Source organism: Hyla sarda, chromosome 9 (genome assembly GCF_029499605.1).
Source record: "Hyla sarda isolate aHylSar1 chromosome 9, aHylSar1.hap1, whole genome shotgun sequence".
Classification (NCBI taxonomy): Eukaryota; Metazoa; Chordata; class Amphibia; order Anura; family Hylidae; genus Hyla; species Hyla sarda.
In genome coordinates this window covers 130,439,118-130,451,369 of record NC_079197.1, presented here as the reverse complement: position 1 = coordinate 130,451,369, position 12,252 = coordinate 130,439,118, and the positions used below count along the sequence as shown (strand labels likewise).

The 12,252-nt window shown below is 42.7% G+C and overlaps 1 protein-coding gene across 1 annotated transcript in view; it reads left to right on the top strand.

Annotated features, from left to right (window-relative positions):
• WDR44 (WD repeat domain 44) overlaps window positions 1–12,252 on the top strand; it is a 131,539-nt gene that overhangs the window by 65,123 nt on the left and 54,164 nt on the right. Inside the window, exons 3-4 of the mRNA XM_056539361.1 lie at window positions 4,713–4,784; window positions 7,257–7,902. Coding sequence (XP_056395336.1) covers window positions 4,713–4,784; window positions 7,257–7,902 — 718 coding nt within the window. The remainder of the gene's footprint in view (window positions 1–4,712; window positions 4,785–7,256; window positions 7,903–12,252) is intronic.

The following is a 12,252-nucleotide window of genomic DNA, read 5'->3' as shown; positions in this document are numbered from 1 at the left end:
TTGAAACAAAAGACCTGTGATTTTCAATCAGGGTGCCTACAGCTGTTGCATTAGTTGCAGATTGATCTCTCTCCCACCAAGCGATCCCTCCACCCATTGAAGCAGACAGGCTCCCTGTCATCAGCTGACTAGTGAGTCAGGTCTCGGCCGCATTGCAAGCTGGGAAAAATCTGAGACAACAGTCATTTTGTATGCTGGTAAAAATAAATATTGAGGTGAAAATCGCATAAGAATTGTGAGAAAACCGTCACACACAGGTACATACACTATATTATGAACTACACGAACTTCACAGACCCTGTAGCATAGTCAAATAAAAAAAAAAATCCTGGAATACCCCTTTAAATACCTTTTCCCAGGACAGCATTAGTCCTAGCCCTTTGGTTGTAGAAGAGCTACAGCCCAATTACATGTACCAGGGCACGGTTGTACAGTGAAGAACAATGAAAAGGATGCAGCTGTACACATGCCATGGTCCCCTTTCTTCTCTAAATAAATTTGGGGGGGGGGGGGAGATCAGAGGCTGATCATATTGTGATAGCATAGCCCATAATTTTACAAGATATGAAACCCCGTTAAGTTTCCCACTCGTTTGAAAAAGTCCTCAAAATGAACTTGTATGGAAATGTTTGCAGTATGTTCAGCAGCTTTTCATCCATATTATCAGTATTTCTTGGCCCTGCATTCATCAGCATTTAGCTGAAAGGACATTTGCAGCTTTCATATAACACAGACCAAGGTTTGCTACATGGAAAACACAAAAAGGATCTGCTACAGTTGTCACTTTATATCCATATAATAGAGTGCAGTAATAGCACTTTATATACAGTGACACAGTCCTGTGTCCTATGTCATGGAGGATCTGGTTCTCACTGTGATCTTATGCAGAGCTCGGTGACTTACATTCTTCTCCAAGTTGTAGAAGTCAAAAACAAACAGCAGGAGTGCAGGAAAAAGCTTTTTTGGACACTTCTTATCTGCTTTAAATACATGGTCTACTTAAAGGGGATTCCCATCACATTTATGACACATCAACAGAATATGGATTTCATCAGTGTAGAGAACAGTGTTGCTCCATATCATTATTCAGCTTCCACCTTCATACAGAAGCTGGTAGTCACCTCAGCAGGCGAGTGAGAGTTAAAGGGGTACTCCTGTGCCCCAGTGTTTTGAACATTTTTGTTCAGATTGTTTTGAGCGGGCAGCCGTGATCATGACGCCACGCCCATCATGTCACACCACGCCCTCTCAATTTAGGTTTATGGGAGGGGACGTGTCAGCCATAACACCCGTCCCATAGACATGAATAAAGGGGCGTTGCGTGAAACCATGAGGGGCATGGCCGTGACATCACTAACACTCCCGCTGGAACTCTACGAATGCCGGGTTCCCCGGGAGATTGCGGGGGCCCCATGTCTAGCCGCAGAGTACCTCTTTTAAAGGGGTACTTTGGAGAAAAAGTTTTGTTTTAAATCATCTGGTGCCAGAAAGTTATACAGATTTGTAAATGACTTTTATTTGAAAATCCTTCCAGTACTGATCAGCTGCTGTATACTACAGAGGAAGTTGTATAGTTCTTTTCTGTCTGACCACAGTGCTCTCTGCTGGCGCCTGTGTCCATGTCAGGAACCATGTCTGCTGACGCCTGTGTCCATGTCAGAGAAGCAGCAAATCCCCATAGAAAATCTCTCCTGCTCTGGACAGTTCCTGAGACACAGATGTGTCAGCAGAGAGCACTGTGGTAAGACTGAAAAGAACTATACAGTTTCCTTTGTAGTATACAGCAGTTAAGTAGTAGAAGAATTAAGATTTTTACTTAGAAGGAATTTAGAAATCTGTCTAATTTTCTGTTACCAGTAGATTTGAAGATTTTTTTTTATTTTTTTTTTGCCTCCAGAGTACCCCTTGAACCTCTTAAGGACAAAGGTGTACACCCTTTTCCCGCTCCCCTACTATGATGCGCACACGGGAGCAGATAGTATGGTTGTAGATAGCCGGTATTAACCCCTTAGATGCCTAAATGTAAAAAAAATTAAAAATTAAATTAAAAAAACACTTACCGGCTGCTCAGCGGTGATGACCTGGACCACCGCATCTGAGAGGGGGCGGCGGGAGGGCCCTTACCTGCCACCTCATCGTCCGATATGTGATTCAAAGCTCCAGTCAGCCGTGGCAGGCTGGAGCAATCAACCACCAATAACACTGATAAGTGCTATGCTATTGAATAGCATTGAACAGTGTGTGCAATCTGAAGATTGCATGTAATAGTCCCCTATGGGAACTATAAAATAGTGTAAAAAAAAAAAAAAAAACTAATAATAATAAAGTTTATAAAATTGAATTAACCCCTTCCCTATTAAAAAGTTTGAATCTCCCCCCCCCCCCTCTCCCATGTGGTATTGCCGTGTGCATAAATGTCAGAACTATAAAGATATAACCTTAATTAAACAATAGTGAATATGTAAACAAATACCAAAGTCCAGAATTGCGTATTTTTGGTCACTTTGTATACCCTAAAAAACATGTATAAAAAGCAATCGAAAAGTCCTAATAAAACAAAAATACCTATATAAACTACAGATCTCAGCACAAAATATGAGCCCTCACACACAACCATATACGGAAAAATAAAGTGTTAGGGGTCAGAATAGGACATTTTTCTTACAAAAAGTTATAATTTTTTTTAAAGTAAAACAAAAAAAAACTGTTTATGATGGGTATTATTTTAACCTACAAAACAAAGATAAGGTGTCCTTTTTACTGAAGTACACTGTGTAGAATTAGAAGCCCCCAAAAGTTACAAAATGTAAAACAAAAAATATTTTGCCCCACTTTTTTATTTTTTTTTATTTTTATTTTTTTTGTGGTGAAATTATTGATTTTATAGTGGAATTATTGATTTCATTACAAAGTGAAATAGGTGGTGCAAAAAAACAAGCCCTCATATAGGTCTGTAGATGAAAATTGAAAGCTTTATGACTTGAAGGGGAGGAGAAAAAACGAAAGTGAAGAAAAAATATTTGCTCCATGTATGCGGATTACTGGGGCGCCATGCAGGAGATACGGGGGCTGCCAGCGGTCGGACCCCCAGCAATCAGACACTTATCCCTTATCCTGTGGGTAGGAGATAAGATGTCTAAGGGCGGAGTACCCCTTTAAGGTCCAAATCAGACTGTAGCCACTAAATGAGCACTTTTACTATTTGTACAGATTTCAGTAGTAAGATCTGCAATGCCACCTCTTTTTATTCCATCTCCTCCCTGCTTGATTCTCCAGCAACCAATCAGCTTTCTGAACCATGGTCTAGGGACCCCCATTGTGCTGGTAAGTGGGTCGCCCAGAGGTTGGACCACTACTTATGAGACCTATCCATATAATACCAAAGATAAAAAAAACTTTATGGAAACAGTCAGTAAAATACAATTCTTTTTAGCAGCCTATCAATGGACTACTGACTACTATTTGCAAGGGGAGTTGTTCCGATCTTATCATAATGGCAAAGAAGGTTAAAAACCTAATCCCTCTAGGTAAATACAGCTTAAAGATGTTTACCTCAGGATAGGCCATGAGATTTAGTGGGGGTCCGACCACTGGGAACCTCACCAGTTAGCAGAATAAGGGCAAGTATTGGCATCACCTTTGCTGCAGTATTAAAGGGGTACTCCATGGGAAAACTTTATTTTATTTTATTTTATTATGAACTGTTGTCAGAAAGTTAAACAGATTTGTAAATTACTTCTATTTAAAAATCTTGATCCTTCCAGTAATCAGATGCTCTATGCTCCACAAGAAGTTCTTTTCTCTTTTGAATTTCCTTTCTGTCTGACCACAGTGCTCTCTGCTGACACCTCTGTCCATTTTAGGAACTGTCCAGAGTAGAAGCAAATCCCCATAGCAAACCTATCCTGCTCTGGGCAGTTCCTGACATGGACAGAGAAGTCAGCAGAGAGCACTGTGGTCAGACAGAAAAGAAATTCAAAAAGAAAAGAAAAGAACTTAATCTGTATTATACAGCAGCTGATAACTACTGGAAGGGTTAAGATTTTTAAATGGAAGTAATTTACAAATCTGTTTAACTTTAAAAAAAAAAAAAAAAAAGGTTTCCAGTGGAGTACCCCTTAAATACAGACATGCATGTAAGTGTTGCCTGGAATTCCCAGCAATCCCACTTTGATGGCCTAAATGTAGGACTAAAGCAGTGTTTCCCAACCAGGGTGCCTCCAGCTGTTGCAAAATTATAACTCCCAGCAAAGGCTGTCCGGGCATGCTGGGAGTTGTAGTTTTGCAACAGCTCGAAGCATACTCTTTGGGAAACACTGGGCTAAAGTCTCAGAAAACCCTTTAGTTGATTCTTCCAATTGATTTATTTTAGTGCATTCTGACATATTTTCGCCACCTGTAAAGTGTCATTGCCGTTTGCTTGCGTAAGGTTTTGCTAATACTATTAGGCAGGAATTTCTCCAGCAGTCTTAGCATTCCACAGCATGTTTTGTTGTTGGCATTCAGCAGATACGGCTTAACCTGTCCTGGATCTGCAAGTTTGTCACCCACATACCAGATGCATAGCAGAGCAATTACTGGACTGCCGATCTGGCTTGGAATATTTTTGCCAAAAATGTGGACTTTGCTGTAAGATTAACTATTTTCTATATATTGCTCTTGTGTGTTATTTTGCTCATGATCCTCTGATCAGTTCTATATAATTTTCACAGGAAGAAGTCACCCATACTGAAAACAAGCCAGAAACTGGAACCACAGAACCAAAGCAAGATGACTCTAAAGAGGTTTGTGTTACCGGTGGCTACTTGGGTATCGAGAATACAAATTATCAGTGTCTGATCGGTGGGGGTCCTGCACAGTGCAAGTACTGCGCTTTTCATATGTGTTAATTCCATAGCGAATAAGTGGAACGGCAGTATGTATGTTCTACTGCTATTCTATTCTTGTGATCTGCGTGAGGTCTCAGTAGTCGAACACCCACTGATCAGACACATATTAGCTGTCCTTTGGATTGATCAATTGTTGTTTTGGGCTACCCCCTTTTTAAGCATCCCCAGGCTTCTTTTTTGCTTGCAGGATTCACTGGCTGCATCATAATGGGAAACTCCGGTTCTTAGGCATCTTATCCCCAATCCAAAGGATAGGGAATAAGATGTCTGATCGCATGGGTCGTGCCTCTGGGACATTATGTTCAGAACGCTTGGTGCGGGCGGCCGTGATACCACGCCCCTCCCCCTCATGACATCATGACATGCCCCCTCCATTAATGTCTATGGGAGTGGACATGGCAGCTCCCATAAACCTGAAGTAAGAGGTGTGGCAGGATGTCTACAAGAGGTGTGGCGTCACAACTATGGTCGCCTGCACCAAGCATTCTTAACATCATGTTCAGAACGCCAGGTGCTGCACGGAGATCCCAGGGGATCCCAGAGGCTAGACCCCAGTGATCAGACCTCTTATCCCCTATCCTTTGGTTAGGGGATAATATGTGTAGGGGCGGAGTATCCCTTAAACGGCTTATCCCCATCCACAGGATAGGTGATAAGAGTCTGATACCGGGAGATCTGACGACTGGGAACCCAAGATCTCTTGCCCAACACCTCGGCTTTCCCCATGCATGTAATGGCCACTGCTCCAAGCACGGAGCTGTCGACCACAAGCTGCTCTGTGCATGGGGAGAGTCAGGGTGTTGGGCAGGAGATCGTGGGGGGGTGCCCCAGCGGTTGGACCCCCTGCGATCAGACACTTATCCCCTATCCTGTGGATAGAGGGTAATTTGTGAAGCACCAAAGTTCCCCTTTAACATATATTTAAACATAGATTTTTTTGACACGGATATTTCATAACATACCTAAAGCCCAACTTTACCCAAAATCTGAAATGATGGTTAGGCAGGGTTTGTTAAAAACCAAGATCTGTTTTCCGTATTGACCATTCATATTAGTTGTCTTTATGAGCTAGATACACAGAAAATGTTTATAAAGATCTATGGACCTATACTATTCTCAGTGTATTCAGGGAGTGTATGCACGTCATATCCTATCTCTGCAGAGGCCTAGAAATGCTTTGATGTTTTAGCTTAAAAAATAGGAAATTCTTCTGAAATTATTGAACCATCTGTAAAAAGCAAAGCGATAGAGGATATAGTGTGCAGTGAGCTGGGCAGCTACGGTCAGTACATACAGTATTAATGTTATAATTGTTATCCACTACCATTTAACCCTCTTGGCAGTTATCGCAGTAGGTGTCTTGTATCCTCGCATTGTTAGCTGCTGTTTCTCTTTTCAAGACACAAATATACTGTAGGCTACAATTGGAAAATTGCTGCTGAACTTTGAAGCCCTCTGATGTCTTCCAAAAGTAAAAACATGTCAACTTTATGATGCAAACACAAAGTAGACATATTGTATATGTGAATCAATATATAATTTATTTGGAATGTCTATTTTTCTTACAAGCATTAGAAAAATGCAACATTTTAACTTTTTTAATCAAATTTTGGAATTTTTCACAAAGAAATGATGCAAGCATCGACGCAAATTTACCACTAACATAAAGTAGAATGTCACGAAAAAACTCAGACTGAAAGTTAAAGCATCCCAGAGTTATTAATGCTTAAAGTGACAGCGGTCAGATGTGCAAACAACGCTCAGGTCCTTAAGGTGAAAATGGGCATGGTCCCTAAGGGGTTAAGAAGTCATATGTCATCCAAGCACTGTCATACAGGCTCTGTGTAGTCAGCTCTGCTGTGTGCGCGGGCCCTAAATAAGTGTTTTTGTTTAAGAAGGTTATATAAAGTATATGCAAAATAAAATACACATGGGTCATGACCCTAAAACTGATAAAGATTATGATACCGTGACATGAGCAATAAGAAACTATAATGTACCATGTACTCTATTTACTTGTCACATATGTCCACATTAAAGTTTTTTTTTTCAGAACCATTTTTTAAGTTTTTTTTATTCAGTGAGAGCTGAGCTTCAGTAACCTAGCAGGTGCCACTACACAATATATACAGCCGTCTGCTTTCAGCTACATCCCCAGTATATATGTGGACGGGATGGCTCTGAGGAACAGCTGATCAGTGGGGCATTGGACTCCCTAAAGTATTGCTGGCCTACCCTGAAAATAGGCTATCAATAATAATAAAAAAAAAAGTTTTGATGATAGGATCAGTCAAGCCTGTGGTAAATCACTGTATCTTCTGCATGTTTCGAGTGCTTGTTTGTATTTTTATTATTTTGCTGTTTCAGATAATTGATAGCATCATTGAAGAAAGCCAGAAATCCAGTGCCATAGAGGAGAGCCACAGTCCTGAAAATGTGGAAACAATAGGTCTTGTAAGCACATCTGATAAAACAAATCGGGAACAGCGAAATAATATCCCTGAGCTGGTGGTGACAGAGACAACCTTCCACAATGATGCCGCAGACCTTGGCTCTCAGGAGGCTGAGGACTTCACAGGGACAAATCCAAACCAACTGCCTGATGTCTCCATTCCCATCATTGAGCATTTGGTAGAATCCTCTAGAATTGCAGATATTGTAGACTTGGAAGATGATCTTCGAATTACTGAAAAACTCAAAATTCTGGACAAGCCAACAGAGCTTGATGATACGGATGATACGGAAAATAAGTCTAAAGAACCTCTGTCCAATTTGTCAAACGATACTTCCAGTTCTGAAGTCATAGAGCAGTTACCGCCTGCTAAACCTCCCCGACAGATTAATGTTGAGCCTGATATCGTAGCAAGCACTAAGAAGTCTGGCCCATCACGTCCCCCACTGCCTGGAAATGTCCCACCACCTAGACCGCCTCCACCTGCACGGCCGGCACCACCACCACGCAAGAAGAAAGGAGACTATGATTATGAGAGCCCAAGATCTTCAGGACTAGAATGTAAGTATATGTCTCTAGTACATAAATGTGAATTGTCAACTGCTATCAAACTGTTACAAACCATAACAAATAAATTGAAATTATCAATTTTTAAGGGTCGGTATATCCATCATTACATAGTTCATAAGGTTAAAAAAAAGACCAGAATCCACCAAGTTCAACCTATAACCCTAATGAGTCCCTACTGAGTTGATCCAGAGGAAGGCAAAAACCCCTCATACTAGAGGTAAAAATTCCTTTCCGACTCAAAGTATGGCAGTCAGAATAAATCCCTGGATCAACGTTCTGTCCCTATAAATCTAGAATGCATAACCTGTAATGTTATTACTCTCCAAAAATGCATCCAGACCCCTTTTGAACTCATTTACAGAGTTCATCAGAGTTCCTCAGGTCCAGTCGTCGACTGGACCTGAGGAAGAGGGGAGCGTGTCCCCTCACAACGCGTAGTCCCTGCTTTATTCCAAATAAAGTGTATCTTTTACTTCCATACGGCTCCTGACATAATTTCCTCAGCTGTCGCACGGGTGAGCGCCAGGATCGGATTCCTTTTTCACTGCTACTGCTCATTACTCACAGACCGTCTGGTCGGACGGGTGGATCCGGGCAGCACACCGTGCATTTCTACTTACCCACACCAGTTGGGCTCCTTTAAGCTGCTTTAGGTGTTATGCTCTCAGCATAACACCATCAGGTGAGAGCATTTCTTACGCATTTTCACCTGTTACTTGTACAAAGGATAACGGCACATAGATAGGCGCATTGTCCCTTTTTGTCTTTCATTCTTTTCTACACTCTTGCTCAGAATTTACTAAGGCTGTGCACTTCTTTGATAAATCTTGTGCAAATATAGAAACTCCCCCCCCCCCCCCTCACTCTACCGTACACTCCTTCTCTACCTCACAGGAAAAATGGATGTAGGGATTTTGTTCTATTGCTTTGAGGCCAGGATTCCATTGAGGTTTTTTGTCCATCAGCAGAAAACGCCAGAAAAACTGTCCCAGCTTTTTCCTGCGTTTTGTCAGTTTTTCTTGCATTTTTTTTCTAGCGTTTTTGCTGGTGTTGGTATAGGGTTCCCCCTATTTTCAGTATCGGCCAGCTACCAACCAAGCAGCAACAGCCTGACGTTACCAGGGTAGACGAGGACCATTGTTACTGGCCCTCCCCAGCCTAAATAACGTCAGACTGTTACCGCCTAGGCCCAGGAGCGCCATTTTTGATGCTCTGGAACTGTTGGTACCGGCTCTTCCCGGCACCCCTGTAGTGGTGGGTACCGGGGTAATAATTAGAGGTTAACACTAGCTGATTTTTGGGCTAACGCTAAGCCCCGACTTAGTAATGGATTCTGTCTATAAGATGGCTTCCACTACTAACCCTGAAAATTGAATTATAAAAAACACAACACATTGAAAAAATTTTCAATCCCTCGTTAACCATTTTATTGAAATAAAAAAAAAAAAGCTGGTCATCATCGCAGTCCACCGAATCTGACGTAGTCCTCCGCATTCAGGTATCTGAAATGAGAAGAAAAGAAAAACAAGAAATATGGGTTAGTACATCTTTTTTTGTGCTCTCCCCTGGGAAGAGCGCACATAATGCAGCGTGTTCCTAAACAGGTAGTCTCCAATTGTTGCGAAACTAAAACTTCCATCATGGGGGGCTGTAGTTAAGCAACAGCTGGAGGCACACTGGTTGCAAAACACAGAGTTTGTTACTTAACTCAGTGTTTCCCAACCCGTGCGCCTCCAGCTGTTGCAAAACTTCAACTCCCAGCATGTACGGTTTGTCAGTGCATCCTGGGAGCTATAGTTTTGCAACAGCTGGAGGCACACAGTTGGGAAACACTGAGTTAAGAAACAGACCATGTTTCCCAACCAGTGTGCCTCCAGTTGTTGCAAAACTACAACTCCCAGCATGCCCAGGCAGCCGAAGGGCATGCTGAGAGTTGTAGTTTTGCAACACCTGGAGGAGAACAGTTTGGAGACCACTGTACAATGGTGTCCAAACTGTAGCCCTCCAGATGTTGCAAAACTACAACTCTCAGCATGCCCAGACTGCCAAGGCATGCTGGGAATTGTAGTTCGGCAACACCTGAAGGGCCAGATGTTACAGAACTACAACTCCCAGCATGCCTGAACTGTCTGGGCATGCTGGGAGTTGTAGTTTTGCAACATCTGGAAGAGCACAGATTGGAGACCACTGTGCAGTCGTCTCCAATCTGTGCTCTTCCAGATGTTGCAAAACTACAACTCCCAGCATGCCCAGACAGCCAAAGTCTGTCTGGGCACGCTGGGAGTTGTAGTTTTGAAACTACCAGAAGCAGCAGTGAAGAGCTTCACTGCTGCCTCTGATGCAGATGCCGCCACCGCCTCCTCCACTTACCCGCCGCTAAAGCCGCCAACCCGTGTGCCTCCAGCTGTTGAGAGCCTGCCGCCGGTCACCACTGTCGCGCCAGTACTTGGTAAGTGCCGCGGTCCCCGCCGCAGCTCTCGGTGTCATCTTCCTCTGCTCTACCCGGACTTCTAGCGGCGGGCAGAGCAGGGGAAATGAACTTTACCCCCCAGTCAGCTCATTCACTGTGATTGGTCCACAAGGACCAATCACAGTGATCGCTGACCAGGACCATCGACAGATGGTCCTGGGGGTGTTGCAGAAGTTGTCCCCTGCTGGAAACAGCTGGACTTCTGCCAGTTAACCCGTGCGATGCCGTGCATCGCCGGGTTAACTGAATGCAGTTTATAAACGGCGGAATGAGTGAAGGACCTGCGCAAGACGCCGTCAACGGCATTATGCAATGCAGATCACAGCAAATCTCCAGAATGATCTGCTGCGATACGCATTTAAATTTAAAAAGCCGGTGGTACATGCGTCTACGTCGCGCTGCTACCGGCTCCTATATACACGGTCATAATTCATAATCCCCGCCGGGAGATGGGATCTCTGATTGCTGGATAGCTATTGACCAATTAAAGCTCCCCTCTCCCGGCGGGGGGATTATGAATTATGACAGTGTATATAGGAGCCGGTGGCAGCGCAGTGTAGCCGCATATACCGCCGGCTTTTAAAGTTAATAAATGCGGATCGCAGCAGTTCTCTGGATAATGACCTGCTGCGATCTGTACCTCAGCCCCTGGACTAAAACTCCCATCATGGGCAGAGACGGTCCATAATGGGAGTAGCAGTCCTTACTGTGTCAAAATAGACACTTTGGTACGTGTCCTCCGAGGTGGTGTATATTTGCGCAAGAAAATGCCGTTTGCAAATTTTTTTTTGCCCCAAAAAAAAAATTTGCAGTTAGTAAATTGATTCTACAGTAGAAAATGCTCTATGGTAAACTTAACCGTAGAAAAGGTGATAAAAAAAATAGACACAAAACAGCTCTATATACAATGATAAATTCCCCCCATTATCCCAGTTTATATTGTTAAGGGCTTCTCTGATTTGATCAAACTTTGCCTGCCTAAAGTTCATTGTTTTTGTGGCCTCTCGAGAGATTCCCTTATTGAAGAACAAGTTATAATGTATTATATTATGATCACTATTTCCTAGTTGTCCTTCTACTTGCACATTAGTTACTCTGTCAGGTCTGTTGGTTAATATTATGTCTAGTACGGTGCCCCCTCTGGTAGGGCCCTGCACCATTTGGGACAGATAATTGCCTTTAGCTATAGTTAGAAACCTGTTTCCTTTATGAGATTCACAGGTCTCAGTCTCCCAATTTATATCAGGATAGTTAAAGTCCCCCAATATTATCACCTCATTCTGATTTGCTGCCTTGTTATTTGCCTCAGTAATTGATCTTCTGCCTCTTCCATTATGTTTGGTGGCTTATAGCAAACCCCAGAATTTTTGTTATTTTTATCTCCATATAATTTCACTTATAGTGACTCCACATTCAGGGGTGTGGAAATTTAAAAAAAAAAACTACTTGTCCAAGGGACTAAAGCAGAACACAATCTACTTGTCCCTCAAGAAAATCCACTTGTCCTGGTAGATAAAATAATTTCGACCAAAATAGTACGATCCCGCCACCCCCCCCCCCCCCACACTAGACCACCAGGGATGGATATAAGATCCTTTAGACACTGTTGTCAACTTGATCAGCGGTGATCTAATGGTTTAATAGCGGCCCCGGTGATCGCAGCTTGTCAGGATATTAGCGGCGGGAGAGCTGTAGCTCCTCTTACAAGCCCAGTAAAGTCTAGATGTAACTTTTTGATCACCATAAGAAATGTCTAATATGAAGTGACCAAAAATGAGCAATTCTGGACTATTCTTTTACATTTACACCGTTCACCGTACGTTTAATTAACATTATATTTTAATAGTCTGGACATTTCCACATGCAGCGAT